The sequence below is a fragment of the Capsella rubella genome, unplaced genomic scaffold, assembly GCF_000375325.1.
Source record: "Capsella rubella cultivar Monte Gargano unplaced genomic scaffold, Caprub1_0 scaffold_2, whole genome shotgun sequence".
In the NCBI taxonomy this organism is placed as follows: domain Eukaryota; kingdom Viridiplantae; phylum Streptophyta; class Magnoliopsida; order Brassicales; family Brassicaceae; genus Capsella; species Capsella rubella.
In genome coordinates, this window is record NW_006238922.1 from 8,558,700 (window position 1) to 8,582,464 (window position 23,765).

The 23,765-nt window shown below is 37.7% G+C and overlaps 3 protein-coding genes across 5 annotated transcripts; all 3 read right to left on the reverse strand.

The window, feature by feature from the left end:
• Positions 1–1,196: 1,196 nt before the first annotated feature.
• On the reverse strand, positions 1,197–7,556 carry LOC17896512 (mannosyl-oligosaccharide glucosidase GCS1). The gene is made up of 22 exons (XM_006300648.2): positions 7,092–7,556; positions 6,913–6,986; positions 6,585–6,836; positions 6,294–6,462; positions 6,049–6,135; positions 5,881–5,949; positions 5,648–5,744; positions 5,155–5,237; positions 4,693–4,800; positions 4,451–4,572; positions 4,175–4,282; positions 4,032–4,105; positions 3,543–3,668; positions 3,249–3,316; positions 2,803–2,952; positions 2,661–2,714; positions 2,437–2,493; positions 2,180–2,329; positions 1,986–2,077; positions 1,796–1,905; positions 1,631–1,694; positions 1,197–1,560 (listed from the first exon to the last, which is right to left on the reverse strand). Exons 1-22 carry the CDS (start codon positions 7,395–7,397, stop codon positions 1,416–1,418), a joined length of 2,565 nt encoding a protein of 854 aa, XP_006300710.2. The 5' UTR covers positions 7,398–7,556; the 3' UTR covers positions 1,197–1,415.
• Positions 7,557–7,665: 109 nt separating this feature from the next.
• LOC17895881 (DNA polymerase zeta catalytic subunit) lies at positions 7,666–17,797 on the reverse strand. Of its 3 annotated transcripts, XM_023787397.1 has the most exons (24): positions 17,731–17,797; positions 17,399–17,603; positions 17,069–17,151; positions 16,926–16,983; positions 16,772–16,821; positions 16,504–16,616; positions 16,380–16,422; positions 16,178–16,246; positions 15,469–15,612; positions 15,205–15,382; positions 15,035–15,126; positions 13,304–14,954; positions 12,910–13,110; positions 12,360–12,712; positions 11,740–11,882; positions 11,013–11,595; positions 10,790–10,936; positions 10,308–10,580; positions 10,041–10,148; positions 9,698–9,903; positions 9,156–9,459; positions 8,453–9,070; positions 7,974–8,175; positions 7,666–7,879 (listed from the first exon to the last, which is right to left on the reverse strand). In XM_023787397.1, the coding sequence occupies exons 2-23, from the start codon at positions 17,508–17,510 to the stop codon at positions 8,002–8,004; spliced, it is 5,703 nt and encodes a 1,900-aa protein (XP_023643165.1). In that variant the 5' UTR covers positions 17,511–17,603; positions 17,731–17,797; the 3' UTR covers positions 7,666–7,879; positions 7,974–8,001. The 3 variants fall into 3 exon arrangements, with proteins under 3 accessions (XP_023643165.1, XP_023643164.1, XP_023643166.1); XM_023787396.1 differs by having other exon boundaries at positions 15,035–15,382; XM_023787398.1 differs by lacking the exons at positions 16,178–16,246; positions 16,380–16,422; positions 16,504–16,616; ... (3 more) ...; positions 17,399–17,603; positions 17,731–17,797 and adding an exon at positions 16,023–16,091.
• Positions 17,798–18,322: 525 nt separating this feature from the next.
• On the reverse strand, positions 18,323–21,298 carry LOC17895886 (receptor protein kinase-like protein ZAR1). The gene is made up of 2 exons (XM_006300731.2): positions 19,750–21,298; positions 18,323–19,156 (listed from the first exon to the last, which is right to left on the reverse strand). Exons 1-2 carry the CDS (start codon positions 21,242–21,244, stop codon positions 18,489–18,491), a joined length of 2,163 nt encoding a protein of 720 aa, XP_006300793.1. The 5' UTR covers positions 21,245–21,298; the 3' UTR covers positions 18,323–18,488.
• Between the last annotated feature and the right edge of the window lie 2,467 nt (positions 21,299–23,765).

Genomic DNA, 23,765 nt, shown 5'->3' on the forward strand with positions numbered 1-23,765 from the left:
GTGATACAAGGATTCCAAACAAAAACACATACTGGTTTGAGCTATGGTTATCACTCATTCATGTGAGCACAAAGAGTACGTACCATAAGAACATTCTTGCAATCTTTACGAGCTTCTCATGCATTCCCTTCTCTGCAATAAGGCCATTTTGCACAACCGCGATCGTCCTGAGCCGATGAGTCCATAATATTATCACAGGCGCACCGGTTCAGGACCATCACAATTTTGCAAAACAACGTTATTGCCGAGAAGGGAACTATGAGAAGCTCGTAAAGACTGCAAGAATGTTCATATGATACGTACTCTTTGTGCCCACATGAGTGAGTGACAACAATAGTAGAAAGGAAAGTTTTGTGTTCTTTTCAACTATGAGCTTGGAAAACCTCAAAGAACCAATGCTAAAACATCAGTCTGAGAAGGTGATGCAACCAAACGCTAATTGCAGACCTCTTATAAAGTCAAACGTGAATCTTCTACAAGAAGGTTGCTGCCAGGTGTATGAATGTCCCAACCTGTGTGCATCAAATCCATCAATCTCTTAGTATATATATTTCGTGTCAGCAAAGGAATTAATGAAGACAATAAACAAAAGCTGTATAAGAATCTAGAACCCTAACCTCTGAAAATTCTTGAACCATGTTTCCTGGATCTGTGGTGCTTAAAGTGTCTATCAAATCGACATACATCATCAACGACAGAGTGAATCCGTTTGCAACAGCAGCAATCAGAAAAATCTCTCATTTGCTTGCAAAATAAAACATTTTATAAAACTGCACTTTGTTCTCCTCTCAAGAAATTGAAAGTTCCGAAAAAGAAAACGTTATGACTAATGAGTCTCTAACTTAATACGAGTGTTGTATATAATATAGATAGAGTTTAGGATATTTACTAGGTGGTTTGGCTCATGCATGTAATATAATGTGATTTTTTACAAGTCATGGATACCAAACTCTTCAAGTGGTACTTGTTAGGTCAACAATGGCTAAAAAAGCATGTATATGAATATTCCAAACTCTTTTGACCAAACAATAAATGAAAAATTCCAAACTCTCTTTTGATATTTGTGAAGGGAGCCATTGTTCCCTGTAGTAATTATTTAATGCAATGAGACCAGTCAAGGATCTCTCTCCTGTTCAAGTGGTTGTTTGGTTTAGTTTGGGATTTGTTTGATGCAATTAGCGTTATATTTGGTGATGTGCAGAGAAGCTAGAGCTTATAGTATATAACTTCTAACAGTAACACCTTATAGTAATTTGGGGATAACGTACAAAACTCTGGAACATATACCTCGACCAGAGTTAGATCTACAACACTACTATAACCACCATGGCAGATACCAAAATTCCCTACATCAAAACTGATCTTCTAACTCAATAGTACATGTTTGTAATTTTAAGTTCGTTCCCGAAGAGATTCTAAAAAATAGGATAATCTTCGGACATAATTAACACGGTAAGTGCAGACCAGCCGGTGAAGAGTCGTGTGCCTTTGCCTGTTCCCTTAACTTGATCATATTGTTCCCAGATGTAACCTGTTTTGTAATAGTTTCCAACCACGTTCCTGTATTTTACGACATGTAAAAAGTTAATGTCAAACAAGACCTCTATCGCAGATACCATGTACAATATACCTTATCAAATTGCTCCTTAGTTCTGTGTAAATTGCCCTTGCCTTCTCGCTATATGGCCCATCCACTGCAGGAAATTTGACACATGGTAAACCGCATGCTTATGATGTAATAAAGAGTAGGCACTATGTTGCTGTTCTTTACACCATGTGGAGGGTAGAAAAGTACCTTTAGAGTAGTGGTGCAGAGATGAAAGAATCATGTAATTCATGTTCATCCAGATAGGACCTCTCCAGTATGGTGCATCATGCTCGGTGTTTCGTTTCATATATATAGAACTGCATGAAAAAAGAAGTTCTTTCTTATCATTGAAGAATAAATTTTATGAGTATGTTTATGTTCATTCTTGTGGACTTACCTGGTTTTGGCAAGTGAAACTAGCCCATAGTCACTCCATAAGATGCTCCTATTTGAAATGAGATCGAGCTGTTTCTCAAGGATTGGAGAATCCTTTATCGACCAAAAGTATGTGACAATTTAGATCAAGAAATAACTGATCCGTAAGGGTTTCAAGATTATCGATAGTGGAAAAAATATTAGCCAAACACTCACAGGTGGGATGATTCTAGACATGAAGGGAAAGAAGCTGACATATCCCACGTGAGGAACCAATTTTAGCTTTGGCTTCCCATACGTCTTCCTTACAAGCTGTCGAGATAATTGACCATTTTCTTGAATTACCTCTTTCCATATCAACTTAACCTGGGGATCAATCACCGAACATGTGGTTCAACGAAAAGAGTAAGAATCTTAGGTTCTTCTTCTATATGAAAAAAATGACACTCAAACTTAAATTTATGAAGCCTTACTTTCTCTGTATGATTACCAAAGTCAAAGTAAGCCCCATGGTCACTATCATAGTGCATCTGCACAAAAATTAACCATGAATGAGAAAAGGAATGGTGAGAAGAAAAAGTTAATGTGATACTCGTTTAAGAGAGAAATCATGTTTTTAATACTGAAATTATATATATAGAACAACGTCAAAGTTAATGGAACTGAGAAAATAGTTGACTTCTGATAGAGGATATACTTGATTCAGAAGATTGAAGTTTGAAAGCAATTTGGCAGTTGAATTGTAATCCTCCTGCAGGATTTGACTTTTATGTCAGTAACATACTAACTTGTGAACAAAAATAGGAGAGACACCCATTTCCTTCCCATCTTGTGCTAACCTTTGAAAGTTTATCTTCTATTCCTAAAAACTCTGTGATGGAATGCATGCAATCTGCAGCAAGGTACATCCAGCATCTAAGATCAACGTGTCGCTCATCTTCACTTGGGTGTGAAGCGCGAGGGTAATCATCCAGCCCCGACGAAAGCGTCTGCAGGATATATAAGACATCAGATTTATCCCCAAGGATCTATGAATTGAACTACCATATCCGCATATACACAACTGACAAAATATAGGTCGCCTACACACACCCAAAAATTCTGAGAAATCTTGTCATTAACAAGCATAAACCACAGAAAAAAGTTCTTCAATCACTGTTATCATACATTGAATAAATAAATAAAGAGGCCATGGAACCAGCAAACGTCAGAGAAACCCTTATAACTTTACACTTGAGACGTGCAGTCTATGATATCAAATTCATGAGAAACCAATAAATAGTACCTTAGGGTTAAGTTCTCGAGTCGTTTTGTTGTCTCTGCCATGCCAAAAGTAGCTTCCTATCTCCTTGCCTAGTGTTTAATCAAGTAAAAATAAAATATATGAACTAGTCCATTATAAGTATATTAAGACTATAGTACCAGTTAAATATAAGTACTCGTCTTATCTAGTGATCTAGATTAACAACCAGGGATCCAACTGTGATTAGTTAAAAATACTACAAACTCTAAGACACAGAGTAGTTGAGCACTGAAGGATTCTGTAAATCTATAAACTAGAGAATAACCATGTTGTTACCTGTCTGGGAAGTATTAAACCACTGAAACCATGCATCTAAGCGTACAGAAGCCCGCTCAAGGAATGACAATACTTCATCCCTTTCTGATGCGATAAACTTTTCCATCCTTATAGCATCTATTAGATCTGGAAAAATGGATTGTCACCATATGGAACTGAATTAGTTGTGAAACCTTTCTTCCTATCTTTACATGAACATGCCACATTTATAATCCGCAAGATGTGTAGCAAGGTGAAAGTATTCTTATGATCTTGGCTACAAACTTATCAACATCTAACTGTAATAGGAACAGAAATATTAGTTAAACAAACAGAAGGAAGCTGATAACAGTAATTCTGATTCCCTATCCTTTAACAAATGCTGGTCAAGGATTGGCATTAGCATAAACTTATTTGTATGGCCCAACTCCCAAGGGCTTACATGAAACAAAAAATGAGAGCGATGACAAAAGAGGAATCGTACTAGAAGTATAAGTACAATGACTTTACCTCGTATCACCAAAAAAAGTGTTGGTGGATTGCCATTACTCGGGTACTGAACTACAAATTCCTCTGGAACCTTACTGCAGTTAAAGAAACTCTCAAAAACCATTACAGCAAAAACTATGACTATCAGGAGAGATTGTAAATACCTCAGAGCTTCAGCACCCAAAATTTGCTCACGTGGAATCCATCCATCTATGTTTAATAGGTCTAACCAGTGTCCAACAATATCCAAGGTTATTCGAAAATCCCAGCGCCTGATCAAAGCACACACAACACAGTCCAAAGAACGATCAACTAGTGGGATGATTATAGCTTGTAACTCTGTAATAATATTGTACCAAACAAAAGTGGCTTTCAGAAATTCCATTTAAGAAAAAATCAAATTAGAATCTTCAGCAGATGAATGATCAGTAAGAACGAACCAGATCAACAATTGATGGAATCCTTCGTCCCACAAAAACCCCCTAGGAAAAAAGGGCCGGCTTGGAACAGCTGTGTATAGCTCAGCTGGCCAATACAGCAAGAAATTATTCTGACTTTCAGGCTGCAATAGAAGGTATTAAGTTGTATGATTCTGTGAGAGGTCCAAGCTACTTTGCAGATGGGAAGAACATAAAAGGATATAAATATTAATAACCAAGACGCAGGATGCAAATAAACTCGCCTGAGTACTTTTAGGAACATATATTTTTGATTGACCATAAAAGTAACCAATGCCACCAAGCATGTTTGCAATTGCAGTCTTGCCAACTCCCAATGTTTCTGAATCATGCTAGAACCACAAGAAACTGAGAATGAGATCCTCATCTTTTCTATGAACAATAATTTGGATAGATGCAAATTATCGACTATGTGACGTTATGACAAATAGGAGCTAGCAACATATGCTCGCCATTGAAAAACAGAACCGCAGAGAGAAGAACTATCCTAGTAGAAGGAGATTTTTCTTAAGTGGAGACTGAAATTGCTAAAGAGAATACAGCAAACGTTCAGCAGTCTCTGTTCTCGAATTCAAATCCAGACAACCTTTTCATGGGATTATTTTAAACTACAACAAGATCATCTATTAACATGGGAAATTAAAGTCTATTGATTTTAAATAAATAAAAAGAAATCTTAAGCATACCTTTTCGGAAAGGTTGAAGCATTCCTCAAACTTTGTATCAAATTCTCTATGTTTCTTTTTAAGTAGATCCGAAAGTGGCAAACCTACATGGAACATAACTGAAACTTAGCACACATACAGTACAAGTAGACAACAACAACGATATAAAAACTAAGCCTATGTTGTCACAGAAAATTTTCTTAAATGGTAGCTCTACTGAATTGAAACATAACAGAAAAATATAATTAGTATTCCTAACAAAGCTACAGAATAATAAGCTAGTGTTTTTTATCAGGTTGGAGGGACCCTTAGTAAACACATAAACCAGACATAAATTTTAGATAAGTATTATTTATCTGAGCTATGAAACTCGATAGCAAAGGTAGCCGTAACAAACTCATTACCAGATGTGAAGATCTTACAACTCAAATGCAAGTCACATACACAAACTAAGGTTAAGAAAATTCAAATTCATCATTGATGATGATAGGTAATAACAAGAGGCTGAAGAAACCTGTGAGACTTGATAAACGCTTTTCCACGTTGGAATTTTCTCCTTTGATCCCAGAGACAAAGGGTATATCAATCGTAAATGGCAGCCTCCCAGAAATCTGTATGAAAACGGATATGTTGTCATTGGACACAGTGAAACATTTGATCATAGATACCAAGAGTGCAGAACATGCAATATATTTATACAACAATACACATGCACACATCTTTCAGGTAATTCCCAAGACTGATTACCTGAAAGATGTAAATGTTAGAAGAGTCCTCTGATGTGTCAGAGAGCTGAAGTCGTCCAAACTTCCTTGCCTGAAAACATACAAGTCAGGATACATGTAAGCATGTTGTCTTATAAAAAAAAAACATTGGGCTCTTTCATAATGAATTATAAGCTGGAAATTATTAGACCTGCAGAGCAAGATTTTGCTGAACTAGATCAGACAAATTATATATGTGAGGCGTCTTGAAACCAGAATAATGTGTCTCGAGCTGATTCTGCAAATGAAAGAGCAATTAAAATGGTTATATACATATGAGCATCAATGAATGACATATGAAACATAAAAATGTCAAACCACCCACAGATCCACTTCCAGCAGAGACAGCTATAAAAATCCTAGGAATTATATCGAGCACATTAAATCAGAAAATACCTGTGATTTTAGGTGTATCTGCCAGTCTCCTACATCTTCACGTGAACCCGAAACCAGGAGAGAGCTCCCTTGAAAATATAAATTATCTTGGCCTAAATTTAGAACATTGCCACCTTCATCAGCTAAATAAAAGAAGAGATGTGCGCTTCTTTTTGCACCATCATTCAACCTAGTTTAATCCCAGTATGGTCAAGGAAAAAACAAAACCTAGTTCAATATTATCTATAAGCCAAAATAACAAAAGCACACAGCGTGAACAAAAATATAGTTCTAGTATATCTCAGCAATTACCCTTTATCTTTTACATCAATCCGAACTGCCCAATCCCCACCATAACCAAGGCTGCCTTCCTTTGACTTGACAAAACTCGTCTCTAATATCATATCGTTTTCAACCAGCTCTTGCCGCCCAAAATCCCGTCCATTATGTTCTCTCCAGCCAAATGTACTTAGATCATCAGAGTTTTCACAGAAATGCCGCATAACATACATTTCGTCTTTGACACCAAGCCACATCAAACCAGCTACCAAGGACTGTGGAGTTCTGCATTAACCATGTACACCATATTTGCTTTGTACAAAAAGGATTCCAATTTCACATGATACAAGAATAAACATACCTCGCTCGAACTCCAAAATAAACATGAGGACGATAAGTTCCCCAGTACAAGCTCTCTTTGTGCTCTCCCTGAAACTGATACATATACAGATACAAATCTTTCAAATTCAATTTTTCTCACAAGAACAACAACGAAAAAGCTAAACAAAACGAATCGAGACTATAATAAGATTATTGTACCATAGACAAATCCATGAGCTTCGGAGCAGGAAAAGGAGTGATAACCCTAGGCTTCTGAGACTCATCATACAACAATCCATGGCTGACGAGCTGATTGACGACGAAGTAGATGACTATAATCCCCAAAATGATTAACGCAACCAATATCTTGAGATTGGTCTTAAAAGCACCGATCGACACAAGCTCTTTGCCTCTGCCTCGGCGGATGGTCGGAGGATAACGAAGCGAATCGCTTCCTTCATCGCCGCTGGGAGATGATGATGATTTGATTCGACCACGCGCGCTCCGACGGCTTGTTCCGGTCATGGTCGGAGTATTTGGCGACGGAAACTTCTCGGAAATTGAAATCGAAACTATGAATGTGTAATTGTAGAATGTGGTCACGTTGATTGGATTTGGCGATTTGCCATGATCACTGGAAGTGAAGGTAGAGAGAGTTGACTTTGACCAATAGAGAAAAAAAAAAAAAAAAAAAAAAAAAGAAGGTTTCTATGCGATTTTTTTTTTAATTTAGGTTTTAACACCTTAAATGTGTGTGCTAGCTAATTTGTAGTTAGTAGTTACATATGAACAGTACTGAAAAAGTGGAGATTTTTAAAGTTATGGACTCTGGTTTGAAACACATGGTTATGAACACAAAGATATAATTGCTTATATATACTCAGCTGTGCTAAGACTTACACCTTACACAATGGTTAGTGGCTGAACTATACTACAACACATATATTCACAATGTTCTTTGATCACAACCATATAAAACATAGACACCATGCTGTTTGTTCATGATCCTGCAAATACAAAATACACATCGTTGTTTAATAGGATGAGATGGTATGCGTTCAGTTTGAGTGGAAGACAGTATGGGATAGAGAGTTTGATTACTGGTTTTTGGATTGATTTGTTGATAAGGTTAGAACCACTCAGCCATGCATTTAGGGTAAAGGTCACTCTCTGTAGCAATGGAGGCGAGGCCACGAAGCTCTTTCTGAACTTTCCGTCTCTCGTAAAAGACTGAGCAAGCGAGGGAATTGCATTTCACTCCGGATTGCACCACCCAGTCTCCCCCACCACAGTGTCTGCATATCTGCAAATACAATAATACAGAGATAAACTGAAATTAAGTCGCCACTCTTCAGCATTAAGTATGCTGCAACTACCATGAGATGAAACCCTCTGTTCGCGCACTCAAAAGTGTCCAACGTTGATTACAAGAGCTAACGTCAGAAAGTATACAAGTTTCTAATGAAGCATGATTCACGTCACCCATCTCTTGGAAAGTAAAGACTCTAAAGATCATGGTTGCAAACGATACCTCGATCTGTAAACATGTCATCTAAATGTTAGATTCTTGGAGTACTTACCGTGGCTAGGTGTTGCATCTCTCTCTCCAATTTTGAAGTCTTCCAAACCATGGTTGCAGTAGCAGCACTTTTATTTTTGAGGCACCGGTTGCATAGCTGAGCAGATTCCTGAACAACTTCCCCACACAAGATGCAATGTTTCGAGAGATAAAAATAATATATTCTAGTTTTGTGCGAGTTTTTAGAGTTTAAAGGACGTTGACCAAGGGAAATTCTGGTGGCACGGGGCATCTCCAAAAACCACTGGTTTAAGTCTGCACCCACAAGTCCAAAGACCCTTTGCAAAGCTGGTATAATTTGTTTGTTGATGTAGTATAAGTCATTCAATCTGTAGGGTGTATCGATGTCTAAAAGAACCAGTGGGTCCACCACCATATCAACAAGTCGAGCCCCTGGCTCCCCATGGATCACAACATAAGGCACTCGTTCAGCATAGCGTGGCTCTGTCCGAGGGTCTGCTCTCATTGATTTGGTTGCCACAATAGCTGCTGGAGGAAGGAGTGAAGAGTCTCTTGTGCTATAAGTCCCCAACCGAACTTCTTTTGCAAAGACAAAATCTTGGAGAGACACTCTCCCTGATAGTATCCGCTTCCATTGTCTATACAAGTACGACTTAACCTGCACAAGGAATAGAGAAAAGTAGATGTAAGCCACTACAGTTTCAGCTGATAATATGAAAGAGCGCAAAAAATCCAATTTGTACCTTAGAGATGTTCTTCTTTTCAAAATAGAGTCTCAACGATTGCTCCATAGTTTTTGCAACAGCTTCACAAGTGTCTCTTCGGACAGTTTCAATACCTTTTGCATCAAATATAGGCTCATTCTGATCGGGACTTTCATAACTGTACCCAACATAGCGCTTCTTCGTAAGAAGGAAACAAGGGTGATAGACTTTCTCCATCTTTAAAGTGACTGGGTGTGGGTTCATTTCAGTTATTGCAGACGCAATCTCTTGTCCAACTAAAAAAGCTTCTTTTACAGTTCTTCCTTTGAGGAGGACAAACATACTACACAAGTAATTAAAATGCATGAGGCCACATGGAAGAAGCAAGTAAAGAAACTGCGATACGTATTTGCTGAGGCTGCTGATATGACCATAATAAACTCTAGGAAGTAATTACAAGTATATTTTAACTTATGCAAGCATGAAACCCTGGTTTTACTTTTTTCGTAGGAAGTTAAAATAATGCCACGAAAGATGGTTGTAAACTTTATCCAGATGAGTAGACTAGATATGGAAATTACCTATCAGTGTCACCATACACAACTCTAGCGTTCCACTTATCATTGGCAGTGACGAACGAAATAGCGTTCTCAAGTGTGCTACGACCACACTGAACAATACTATCTGCCAGCTCTGCACAAGGCATTCGACCACTGAAGCCAGCAGCAGTATAGCCATAAGTCACATTTGCTATCAGCTTTAAAGCAAGCTGCCTCGCATTAAATATCTGAAAGAAGACACCGTATACCATCAATATTGTATATATTCTGCTGGCACCAAAAACTAGGGCCACTCTCTCTCTCTCATCATCCAACCATCCCTAGTAAAAGAAATAGGAATGGACTCTAATCAAGATAACCATACCCGGTGAAGAACTGCTTCTGAAGGAGTCAACTTTTTCATTGCTTTTTTCACCATTATTCTTGTAGATAGAATTTCCTCTAGCAGCCTTGGTAAGATTCCTCTACGCACCTATATGTAAAAAGAGAAGGTGACTACTATGTTTAAGATAATCAAGAAAAGGATCGATGGAAACAATGACGCTTTTGGAAAATAAGATCATCTGTTTGTCCTGAATATGATGATTTAGATTCAAGATATAATTTACTCAAGAAAACCAATGCACATTACCTCTGGTGGCACGTACATCACACTGTTTGGTGTCTGCATGATCTGATTTAAATCCTGAATAACATCAAGGTCTAGAGAGTATGAGCTGACCCCAAGAGTGTTCATCTTCAAATGTGCAAGTTTTCCGAGACATGTAGAGAAGCACAAATTATATGCTATAATCATTGACGGGTAAAGAGATTGAAAATCCAACACAATAACAGGATCATCGTAGAAGGCAGACTCTGGTTCCATCACGAGAGGTACACATTCCATAGCTGGCTGAGAAGCAACCTACAGAATTACATGATTTAGTTAGTTGAATGTTAATTAGTAAGGAAAGTGAAAAATTTATGAAAATTTACTGCAAGGCATTTGTTATGGAAGCTATCATGGCGATAAACAAAACGAGGGTTGACCAGGCCATCGTTTAAGGCCCGATGACTGGTTGATAATCTAAGAAACGTTAAATGTAAATCACTTGGAAGTAGCAGAAAACAAACCTGTTGGTTTCCTGGAGATATAGCAAGATAATTTTGAGTATGTGCTAATCTTAAAAGCATGGATTCCACTCTGTATTGGGAACCTCGGGAGAGAACTGAGAAAAATTCTATGCCAAAAACACGTGCAAGTTCTGACGTACGATTTATCTGCAAGCAATGATCTAGTAGAATAAACGACTTGCACATAATTCACTATGTAAATCAAGTTGAAAATATAACATACCATGTCAAGTTGGCTCAGAATCTCCAGGTTCAAATTAGCTCGGCGAATAAAATATTCTATGCATCGATATCTTGCACCGGCAGGACCACTTGAAAACCATTCTGTCAATACTTTAAAGGGTATTAATGGAATCTTTTGCCTCAGAACAGCCTCTGACACAGCTTCAACCGTGTACATGTTGAGTTTAACTTCCCCGCGAATCAAACGCCATGCATTGAGAACAATTCGACCTCCAACATGAACACCACTAGCATGTGTACGGCCCCACTCATCCTCAATTACCACTTCTTCTACTTGAGCAGGATCAGCTACCAACGGATCTGGCGGCAGATTATTACCAAGGTTTCTCTTATTATCTGAATCATTGGCCGTGGTGGGAGATGGCGTCCTAGATATCTTATTGAGAAATCTTATACCAAGCTGTGCAGCCCTTTCAGCTAAAAAACCAATGGATCCGCCCTGTATATCCCAGCCCAGTAGAATATCTGGATCCCATTTACATAAAGTCTCAATAAAATAACTGAATAGTTGCCTCTCTTCAACAAAGACAGACAACTTGCATCCAGATAGGCCATCAACATTTCTGTAGTGAGATAATAATAATAAGATTGAAAAACCATATCAGAGTAAGAAAATGATTGAAGTTCAAAGTACAGATATAATAATATCACGAATAAGTCAGCTGCAATATTTGTAAGAATCCAAAATAAATGAATCTGGTATATACCTCTGATCAATGCTATCTGAACTATATAAAAGCACAAATACTTCATTTGCAAAATTATCATCATTCTGCACGACAAGAGCTATGACATTGACAGAATCAAATCGTGGATCAGGTCGCAGGTCCCCTCTAGACTCTGCATGAACCTGTAAGTTTACATATACTAACATGTATCAATGAACCTTTTCCTCATCTTAAATTAAAGGAGTTCAGCTTTACTATGGAGAGCCTTTTGGTAACAGCATTAACAAAATATAATGGGCATTTCCACTTAAATCTAAATAAAATGAGTAACATATCATACTATGGCAAGCTTTAGAGGCTAAAACTCCTTAACAAGTTGATTTGACTTTCTAAGTCCAAGTATCCTCAAGCATTGAACAAATGATTACTCAAGTAACTGCAAGATCATCCTAATGAAGACAAAACATTGGGTAGCTCGCTGTTAGACTCGAGGAATGGAAACTGTAACAAGAGGCTTTCAGGTTTCCATCATCGCAGTGAGTTGTTTTACACGAAATGAGGGTTCCACAGTATATAAACCTAATCTATGCGTGCAAAGGCCATTTGAGGACTTTTACAAATTGATTAGCTTCATAAAGAAGTGGGTTAAGTTAAAGCACCTCAATACTCAATACTGTAAGCTGTTGCCCAGCCCCCATGCTCGCAGGATCTTGGAATCCAATTTGACTTAAGGGAGTGGGCCCTGATTTCCCATCAGGACCTGAAATCTGAGACATCTCTTGGGAAACACTAGTCTGCAAGTTAAGACTATTTTCTTTTCGTTTCAGATCTAACTCAGACTCTGTACAAGTATTTGATTCTGAATTCACAAAAATGTTATTATGCTGCTTTATGTGCTCAGACACAGACATCACATTAGATGCAGAAGCAAGATCAGTACAACTCGCCCCACGATCAATATGCTCATCTCCTAATAGTTGATTTTCTGAATCAAATATATAGTCTCCTGAACCTAAAAAAAAATCAAAAAATAAATAGATTAAAAGTTATCATTTTCAATTGCTTTACAGCATCTAACACTGTAATGAAAATCTTCATCAGGAACAATACCACTTTTGCAAGGAAAAACACTTCAAGCAATGTATATCGAACCTCTGAGGAGATGTAAACTTGGGTTTAAGTAGGCAGTATAGTGCCTTCCTACAATACCTTTTTCATTCGATATCCATTGTAAAACAGAATCCACAGGAGGGGGTGAAAAAGCAGGGGTCAGTAAGTAGAGGTTTGAGCCGTCATTGAGATGGTGCAAGGGAATGCCAAGGGAAGGTCCTTCGAAAAAGTGTTTCTTCTCATCCTTGTCGAATTCGATGTCCTTCCGGGGAAAAAATGGAATCTCCTTAGTATTCCACTCTTCAAAGAGAACAAAAAAAACAACAGGTCAGAAACTTATAAAGATAAATAAAGGGAGCACAGCCAGAGAAGAGTTCTGCAAAAACTTGGGTTGACCTAACTTTAAATTTATACATGTATATTTCAACCGCATTTTCATTAATTGTAGAAATAGCAGAAACTAGAACCAAAAAAAAAAGATGAGTAAAGGTACCACGTCCGACATGCTGTTTTCCCCTGGCATGAAGAAATTGAGCGGGAATTTCATGAGAATGTGCAGAATCCTGCAGTCCAGCACCTAGGCAATCGGGAGAAGGAGGCTTCTTGCTTAAGGTTAGGCATATTAATCTTCTCGTCTCATCAATTCCATTGGCAGATGACTTTTGCTCTCCCCCAGATTTTTGGATAACATCTAATTTAATCTTACCAAGTTTATTGCTAGAAACCAATGTTCCTGATTCCACTGTTTGTGGATCCTTACCAAGTGGAACAGTGGTGGATGAAATATTCTTTGAAACTTCATCACTGTTTTGACCTGCTGTCTCTTTAGCCGGACATCTATCAACAGAATGAAGTTCAGATGACTGAGTGGATATATTACACTCGCAATTTCCAGCATCTATAGGAGATAAAGTTGGAGGAGCATTGCCATAATCAAATTCACTAAATTCTGCAGAAAGAGCAGGACCTTGTTTTTTGGCCTCAGCTCTCAAAGCGCACTCCTTTTGTTTTCCGTGTCGGTAATCTCTGGTCTGTGGTAGAACCTTCCTAAACTTCATATGTTGTGAAACAGGCGAGTCTCCATGGCATAACCGCTTTTTTCTCATCAAATCCCGCAGAGAACATCCAGCCAAGTCGTTTCTGTCAATCGTGTTACAAACATCTGCTTGATGTTCTTTGACTGGAACATTATAATTATCTGTCAACTCATTCACGGGGTCTGAACTAATCTTTGTTAGACCAATTTTATCACTATCTTTTGTACCATCGAAGTCCTTCTGAAGATTTTTGGTCAGTGTAAAAGGTAAAGGTCCCCATACTGAGTTGCTAGGCTTGTTGCTCTTAGAGAAACTGCAGTTCTTATTCTCCATTACGCTCCTCATATGTAAATCACCCTTATCACTCTTTCTGTATCTCTGAAATGAATTTTCGCTTTCTCCATTAGAAGTGGAGATATCTGCAATATCTTCTGTTTCAAGAGATGGTTTGTCTGATGAAGATAAAAGATTCTGGCTGTCAGGATTACTTGGTAAAGCTCTTTTTGTCGAACTCCCAAAGTCTGGTAGATCCTCCTGAGAATCAAGAATATCTTGGCATTCCTTTTGGGATTGGCTCACATAATCTGTACTAGCCATTTCAAGAGCCTTGTTTATGGACGCTAAAGGCAAAAGAGGACTAAGGATAGTTTCCCGGAGAATTTCATCATCAGAGTTTATGTCCTCTGCAGCCTGGGATGAGGCAAACCACTTAAAGAGACTCAAGGCTTCAGAATCTTGTATTTCAGCAGGTGTATCTCTGTCCGTGGGTGTTTTAATATATTCATCATTTTCCATTGATGCTTCTTCACTCTTGTCACCAAGAGGAGAAAGCTGTTCTGATGCAGAAAAGATACTGTGTGTACCAACCGTATGATTCAAAACCTGCAGATCAGTAATTTCAGGTTTGGCATCCATATCTGGACCGGCTAAAGATACTACAGTAGGATTCATCTCAGATGGAGACAAATTAACTTCATTACGCATTTCTTTAAGCATGTTCTCAAACCCAACATAATCTGACATAGTCTTCAACACAACAGCTGCAGAGGGTTTGCCGGGGTCAGGAGGTATAGGTGCATCATGCACGCCAGTCCTTTCATACTCCTCCTGACACAACAGTAACGAGGTTAAGAAAGGTAATACCAACCAAATAATTTCAAATTAGAGCCAAGAAAGTTAGAATGAACCTCCCAAATTGCCACAAGCGACTGAACCATGTTCGTATCAGACTGAGCTTGTGAAAGGGAGTTGTACATTTTAAACTGTTGATTGAGAATATCTGTAAGAGAAAAAACTAGTTCAAAGGTCAGTTCATACATGAAACAAAAAAAAAGTAAATTTCGTTTCAGGAACTTACCACTAATAGTAGCATCTCCCTCAAGTTCACAGAGACTCTGACGTCTATAATACTGCCTATGCTGGCTCTGGCTCAACGGTGTATCAGATTCTTCAGAGAGATTCCACATCCATTGACCTGGGATTGTTAACAAGCTCCAAACAGGAAAACGGACGCTTGCAGCAGCACTTGAATTTGCCTGTTATAATGTTTAAGTATTGTGAAATAAAGGAAGAAAGAAACTACCAAACAATATATTCCAGTTTCAAGTATTTGATGATCTACCTTTGTCATAGCCACTTTGTCAATCTTTTTCCCTGCACAATCATCCAAATCAAATCTCCTTGGAAGGAAATGGCGAGGCACTGGGCTACGGAACTTCATCTTTGATATATGCACATGACCCATTCCATATAAATTATAATCAACCTATAGAAGAAAATCACAGAAACTTCAGTAGTGGACTGCAGACAAAATATCATGGAGTATAGAACAGGGGAAGGAGAACACTAAGCATTAGTATCTAAGGTTTGGTTGGCATGGGTTCCCGAGCAAACTGACAAGTAATGAAGGCTTTAGGGAATCAGACGACGATTTTCAAATTATTATATATAGTTGTGGTTGGATCAGTATTACTTATTAGCATGAATATACATGATTATCCCGTAATATCAAAATACAAAGATGTATTTCCGGTATATAATCCACCAACATAAGAAAAGCATTTCCCAGCTACATTATAATTTTCATTTTTCAATTTATTTTAGCAGGTACCAAAATTCTAATTACAATGTGATAGTATATAATCCATAGCAATAACTGTAATTTGGATTGCTTACATTCAGAGATGATTAAAAAATAACCAACTTTCATGCTGGAAGTACCTAGTGTAGTCTCAATCTGGAAGGTATGTTCTTATCTGAAATTACTAAACTTAACAGAATACATTGTCACTAAAACGATTTCTTTTGAATAAACAACAACGGAAAAATACCAGAAACTGGAGAATAAAGGGAATATGAGACTCGTAAGGCTGCAAACTTTTACCAAGAACAGCACCTGCCTATAGAGAGAAAAATAGACAAACAAACGCTCATTACAAAAGAAATATAAAAAGGGTTATCAGTATACTATCTTCACCAAAAGTATACAAAACTAAAGAAAACTGGTGAAGTGCAATCATCAAGATATGGTACCAGAAGAAGACTGGCAGCACGAGCCACATCGGGTGGATGGTAGCTATTATACTGTTAAGGTAAACAAATAACAAACTGCTTAAGAGAAGGTACTGTACCAAAAGTAAATAAATATACAGGATACAGATAAATCTTCACAAAGGCCTCCTCTGTTGAATGGAACCCATAAAAATTCTTGGCTCTAACAATCTCACAATCATGGACATGTTGCCTTTTTGAAGCAGCTGTTCCCTTAAGCTACAAGTCGATATTTAGTATCATCAGGGAGGAATATTGATTGAGACACAGATAGGGGAACAAAAAAGTTTAGAAAGATACACAAACAGTTTATAGTCAAGAGTCAAGACTAAGAACACTGGCAGACTGGCTCACTAGGAATGTAAAATACAAACCTTTAAAGCCTTCTCTAACTCAAGGGATACAGCAAGTGTACTTCCATCAACTGAAACAAAAAAAAAACAAAAGTATGAAACAAAGCTATTAGTGTTCGAAAAGCTAACTGCGCTACATTTCTCGGTAGAGATATAAAGCGGGTGTGCTTCATACCTCCTTTACGCTGCTCAAGTGGAATCTCAGAGAATGGAATATAGAGATACGGTAAAGCCTGCAAGACAAACAAAGTGTCCAGTCTTAGCACCTGCCAAACAATCTTATTTTCTTATACAAGAAAATAAAATTGAGAATCTTACACGATGAATGTGCAAGCAAGTCTTCTGACCAGCAGGTGTAGAGCCATATATCCTTATAACAGGGACTTCGTTTACCTCACCACCTTAAATACCCAGCAAACAAATCAATTCGTAACAAGTCAAAAAAACTTTCCCTTTTTATCTATGAGAAGACTATTTAACGAAAATGGAGCACTACTTCTTCATCTCCCCATAGTCAAAATTTCTCAAAACCTAAGTCAACCAATCAAGAAAAGAAGCATAGAAGTGCCTATCTAGTGAAAATGAGACCATTGGGTTCAAAAAGGCCGAAGCTTTAGAAGATACGAAGGAAGAGAGATTTTGTCTTACCTTGAAAGCTACTGTAGCAAATATCGTAACCAGGGATCGGAGAAGCCATGTAATAATCGATCGTAACAATCCGTAAACTGAAAACATTAGAACCGGACTGAGACTCATCCATGGCTGCTTCGCCGACACTTTGACGGAACCGCGAAATTATGATTTGGCGCCAGTACTCGCCGTGGAATCTCTCCAGTAAAAGGCCGGGCAGAATCTGGAAACCGAAAACTCAAACCGAACAATTCAATTCTAAAATCATTAAACCAAACGGTTATAGCTCGGTTCAATTTGTTTTACATTTATAATCAAGTATTAACTGAAGCAAGATAAAGACGTGTTACCTTCAGTGAATCGCTCTCTCCCTTTCGTCTAGTTTCTTACTTTCTTCTACTCCACCTCGCCGTGACGCCGACTGAGTTATCCCGGCAACTTAACCGGTCTCAGTCAAAAGTTGCCGGTGCATAATGTGAAAAAGCAGAATAAAAGCAACCAGCGTTTAATTTGGTGGGCCTGGTAATTTAGTGGGCCAATCTTAAAATTTTTAATTATCCATTATGCTTTTTTGAAAATGTAAAATTTTCTGACCCAATCTAAACCCCAAATCTACTTTTTTTTTGTCAAAGAACCAAATGACACAGTCACACAAGTACGTGATCTCTTCAAAGGACCGTTAAAAGGCAAACAAAAAAACTAAAACCATTTTACATGAATATTAGGATTTGAATGTCTTGAGGTGAAATCAAGGTTGAAACAAAAAAAAAACTCGATCAGAATCGAAATTTTAAGTGAATGGTTCTTGGAAGATATCACATCCGACTGTGGAGTGGAACTGAAGGACAAGACATGTGTTACTAGGAACCCGTTTAGTGGGAGTTGCTTTTTAAAAGGCAAGAGTAAAGACAACAAAATTAAAAGACAAAAGCCATTTAAAGCCAATGTATTACCCATTTAATTGAATTTTCATAACAAATAATTAATTATTCAATAAAAAAACAAATCGACCACTGGTCCCTAGACGTGGGAGTGACGTAACGGCCTCGTGTAAGAACAAACTATCGAAGGGATTTCAAAAAGAAAAAAGAAAAAAATAATAATTGAATCAGATTTTGTCAATGTTCTCTGAGACGTTCTTCATACGTGGCCGGACCTCCGGGTCACCTTCGGTACAAGCGAGAGCAAGATGAAAGACTGACAAGACTTGTTGCTTGGCGTGTACTTCTTGAAGCAACATTGGATCTACCATGTCCGACAAGGGAGTCTCCTCTTCAAACCCTTTCCTCACCCACTTCACCAAATCCGGTACCTCGACAACGAGTGTGGACGACGAAGAAGAGCTTGGCGGCGACGAATCAGGAGACTTCCCAGTGAGAAGCTCCATAAGCACAACACCAAAAGAATAAACGTCCCATTTCTGAGTGGGTCTGCCTCCAGGTAGTCGTGCCTCAGGTGCTTTATAGCCATTAGATCTATCCGATGGTTTGATGGAAGTGTAAGGTATAGCTCCTCCCAAAAATCCACCAGCCGAGGAGGAAGAAGGTTCGTTGGAAGAGGCGGAAGCCGCCGTGATCGTGATTAGACGAGTGAGACCGAAGTCAGAAACGAATGGAGTAAATGAGGAATCAAGAAGTATGTTAGAAGGCTTGACGTCGCCGTGCACCAACTTCCTTGGACTACACTCATGTAAATAAGCTAGACCACGCGCCGCTCCTTTTGCGATCTTTAGTCGCGTTGACCATGTTAGGCTCGGTGATGGTTGACCGTTCCTCCCTATTCACACACACACACACAAACAAACAAAACAACTATCAGATATTAAAAAGAAATAATGAGTTACGATGAGAAAAGGACGGCTCATCTAAAGGATCAGGGAAGTGGGTGGGTATATATAAAATCATTACTCGTAGCCCACAAGTAAACCTTTCTCATCATTGTTTCCACACTCTGTTTTTTTACTAATTACTTCTACTCTAAGACTCTTTACCACAACACTAAATCATGTACTAATACTAATTATTCATGCATGTAGAATTGTCTTACAAGACATGTCTCTTTTACATGTTACTTGTCTAAACTAAAAAACAAACAAAAGATGCCTAAAAAGGAAAGAAATCTTGGTCCAATTTATAAGAAAACAAACAGCTAACTGATCATTGTTCTCAATAGAATATTGAAATGTAATGTACTAAGCTTGAAGAAGAATTAGTATAAGGGAATCTTTGCCACTCAATGAAAATAAGATTTAGACCCTACAAAAACTATCTCAGATCTAAACCTTTCATCTCACTAATGTCTTGTCTAGCGTTGACAAAGTCAAAGTCAAACCTAAAGTCAATAGAACAAGAGAGAAGTAAAAGGTTTACCTCTGAGAGCATCAGCTAAACTACCATTGTTAACAAAGTCACTGATCAAAAGCTTCTCATCAGGAGCCCAATAATAAGCTCTTAGCTTCACAACATTAGGATGTTTCACTTTCCCCATAGCTTGAACCTCAGCCACAAACTCCTTATACCTCTGCTCTCCCCCTTCCCCAAGTCGCCGCACCGCCACAGGAACACCGTTCCCTAGCACAACCTTATACACAATCCCTAACCCACTCTTCCCCAACACATAAGCAGAAGCTCTCAACAACTCATCAAGCTCAAACGAGAACCCTTTATCAATCGCTACAAGCTCTCCATCTCCTCCTTTCCCTTCACCTCTCTCGTTCTCCTCTGCTTCTGAATCGTCTTCTTTCGGAAACCCCGCCATGCAACAACAAGACTTCCCTTTCTCCGAACCACCACCACCACCGAGCTTCTCGTTACCTGTGCAGCTACACCCTCCTTCAGAGTCTTTTTTCTTCCAGTACAAGTAAACTATCACAAGCCCTATTAAAGCTACACTCGCCGCATCAGCCACCGAGATCAACACGATCAGCCCCGTGCTTAACCCTTTTCTCGAATCCGCATTATTCTCCGGCGACTTCCTCGTCCCCGGCGGCGAGTTCTGATCAGTATCTTTACAAGATTTCTGGAGAGGGAAACCACACAGTTTCGGGTTATTGAGAAATGCGGTTGGTCCTTGGTTAGAGAACGAACCGGACTGAGGAATCTCGCCGGAGAAATCGTTGCTCCGGAGATCAAGAGAGACCGTAACCGGCAAATTCCCCAACGATTTAGGGATTTCGCCGGATAATTGGTTGAAAGAGAGATTCAAAGTACCGGAGAGAGACTTAAGCTCTCCGAGATCTTTAGGAATCTCTCCGGTGAATCCATTAGCAGAGAGATCAAGCTGAGCTAAATTCTTCAATTCCGGCCAGATATCACCAGGAATCTCACCGGAAAAGTTGTTAGCGGCGAGGATCAAACGCTGAAGCTGTTTACACTTGTTGAGATCAGGAGAAAGTGTTCCGGAGAGCGAATTGCTCGACAAATCGAGGTTCTGAAGCTTCGGGAGTTTACAGATCGACGGAGGAAGAGCACCGGAGAGATTATTCCCGTAGAGAAAGAGACTATGAAGCGACGTCGCGTTAAAGAGCTGAGTCGGAATCGAACCGTGAAGCTCATTGTTATGGAGGTTAAGACGACGGAGGTAAACAAGCGACCCGAGCTCCGAAGGGATATAGCCACGTAGATGTTTTCCGGCGAGTGAGATTCCGACAACGCGGGAGACTGAAGAGTCTGAGATGTTCATACATGAGATACCTGACCAGTGACAAGGATCGGAGTCGTTGTCGTTCCAATCGGAGAAAGAGGATGAGGAAGATTGATCCACGGCGGATTTGAGTGAGAGTAAGGCGACACCGTCGGGGGAGAGAGATAGTGACGGAGAAGTGTTGAGAAGGAGATGGAGAAGAAGTGAGAAGAGAAGGATCATTTCTATGGTGTGGAATTAACAGAGAGAGTTGAAGAAGAAGGAGGAGGAGGAGGAGGAGGGTGAGGAGTTAAAGACGAGAGAGATTGGTTGGGTTTTTTGATGGTATTTATTTATGTTAGTTATACCCTTTTTTTATCATATTGTAATCAATCACATTTATTCATTGTCATTATTATTTAATTACTTCCCTAATTTTTATTTTAACCTTATGTTTTTGGTAATATTGATATGGTATTAGAATTATACCATTTTTGCTGTAACCTATTATGAAAACAATACTAAAACGGATGCTAAATATAAAAAAATTCAATTGTTGTATATTTTTATTTTATCGTTTTTAACTGATACATATATTACTTTACCATTTTTTATATATTTTTTAAAAATTATCCCTTTTTATGTTATACCACTAGTGGGAAGATTGTAATTTTGGGACTTTTTGGAAGAAAGGGTAAACATATAACATGTGGATTTAATTGATACCAATTTAATTAAAATTAAATGGTCCTCACAAACATGGATTAACTAAACTAAATCCAAACGTAGATTAGGGTAATAAACAGAGGGATTAAGGTGTACGGAACACAAAGATTGTATCTGTAGTGGTAACTCCTTGGGAACTGTTACTGTCCTTTTTTCACTTAGCCGCCGATCTAAATATATCCATGCCCTTTGACACGTGCTTTGGTGCTCTCTCAAACACTCAAAGTCAATACTATCATAGATCTTTTATACAGTATATAATAAATAATGCGGTTTTTTATATAGAAAAACAAAATTAATTAGCTAGTAATCAAAGATTGTTATTTTCTAACCAAACACTTTTGACAAATTACAAACATCATAAAGGGGGTGATCAATAAGAATTTTCAAGTAAATGACAACGACTAAACTTCAATATACTATTTGGCGTTTGTGTTGTTAATATATCACCTTATAATCATTAAAACACGCTTAGAAGCAAACTAAAGCATGAAATATCTCATCTAATATGAAATTATGATGAGAGACAACTTTCAAAATGAGATTACTTAACTCATTTTTTATTAATTATATCATGTGTCTTCTACTCTCTCTACAACTTTATAAGTAAGTGTTATATATCTACTGAAATTAAATTATTTTACCATCATTGTTGCTAGTCTCGAATTAAAGTGGCTTTAAATTTTATGTTTTGCTATGCTTAGAGGATTTACTTGGTTTTGGCAGGCTTGGCTCAGTTTTAATTCTATTCACATGATCAATAAATTGAACCATTTTCGTATGTGTCTTTCCCCGACCAATGTACGCAAAATACACCATTTTGGTATGTGTTTTTGTCATGTGGTAGTTCAATTTGTAGAATGGACCAACGAACTACTTCGTCTCTCACGTACGCACTACCCATACATATATATTCTATTGGTACGGTGTGAAATCATAACACATATATATGTGATTGATTCAAGAACATTGAGTTTAGGGAAAACAGAAACTAATTAAACATGTGATCAATTCAAGAACTAGGAATTCACGTCCATAACTTCTTGGTGGAGAAAAAAAAATAGCCAAAAAAAATTTCTCTTTATTTTGTTCTTATATTTTCCTCCAACCTTTATCACTCACACACAATATGTCAAAAAGAATAAAGTAGAACAAAATAAGTAGATAGGTTCCTAGTTATAATGATGATTTGGATTTATATATTACAGGTTTTACACCAAGATTATTTAATGATGGGTTCAGCATATATTGGAAGAAGATGATGATGCGTACTCATTGATTCCACCATTTGGATGAGTTACTCTCAAGATACCGTAATCCTTTTTTTGCTTTGAACCCAAGTCATGTTCTTTTCGATTATCTTAATCGTTAGGTCTGTCTTTGTATTATTCTGTCTTTTGAAGAAGAGAGGTATGAGCATAATTTTATACGAATAAATCAATGAATAAGAGACTGGTGTATATGTATTTCTAAATCTGAAGCCAAAGAACATCTAGTAGACTAGTACGTAGCTGGTTTCCTACGTAACATGCATACTGTTTTTCTTTTTGAAAGATATGTTTGTTACTTAAACTATATGAAATCAAAGTTCACCAAAAAAACTATAGTAAAACCTCTATAAATTAATACTCGATAAATTAATAATCTCTATAAATTAATAAATTTCTCTGATCCCAACTTGGGACCAATGTAATTTTAGACACATTTCGATAAAATAATAAGATAATACTTTTGTTGAAAATCTTTTGTAAATATATGGTTCCATCAATAGTATAAATTAATAATTAGGTAAAGTTTTCAAAATATATGTATATATAGACACATTAGTTTTTGTTAGAATTTATTTCTAATATTTTACTATATAAAAAATTGTTAGTATTCTCTTTCAAGACATTATTGTTATTATTTTCTTTGTAATTGGTTATATAAAATACCAATTATCATGTATAAATCTTATTTTTATTTTATTTTTCGAAAAAACTTTCAAAATTAGGAAAATCTCTCTATAAATTAATAATTATTAATTTATCGATAAATT

Bases quoted from the DNA above. Each gene is read 5' to 3' on its own strand.
- LOC17896512 (XM_006300648.2), bottom strand. From the start codon at position 7,397: ATGACCGGAACAAGCCGTCGGAGCGCGCGTGGTCGAATCAAATCATCA. The intron at 6,837-6,912 runs GTATGTTTATTC...TGGTTAATGCAG, and splicing joins TATTTTGGAGTTCGAGCGAG to AACTCCACAGTCCTTGGTAG. The intron at 2,715-2,802 runs GTTAGCACAAGA...CAAATCCTGCAG, and splicing joins TAGAAGATAAACTTTCAAAG to GAGGATTACAATTCAACTGC.
- LOC17895881 (XM_023787396.1), bottom strand. From the start codon at position 17,510: ATGGATGAGTCTCAGTCCGGTTCTAATGTTTTCAGTTTACGGATTGTT. The intron at 16,617-16,771 runs GTTTGTATTTTA...ATCGACTTGTAG, and splicing joins AGTTAGAGAAGGCTTTAAAG to CTTAAGGGAACAGCTGCTTC. The intron at 16,247-16,379 runs GTACCATATCTT...TTCTCTCTATAG, and splicing joins GTGCTGCCAGTCTTCTTCTG to GCAGGTGCTGTTCTTGGTAA.
- LOC17895886 (XM_006300731.2), bottom strand. From the start codon at position 21,244: ATGATCCTTCTCTTCTCACTTCTTCTCCATCTCCTTCTCAACACTTCT. The intron at 19,157-19,749 runs GTAAACCTTTTA...GTGTGTGAATAG, and splicing joins TTTAGCTGATGCTCTCAGAG to GGAGGAACGGTCAACCATCA.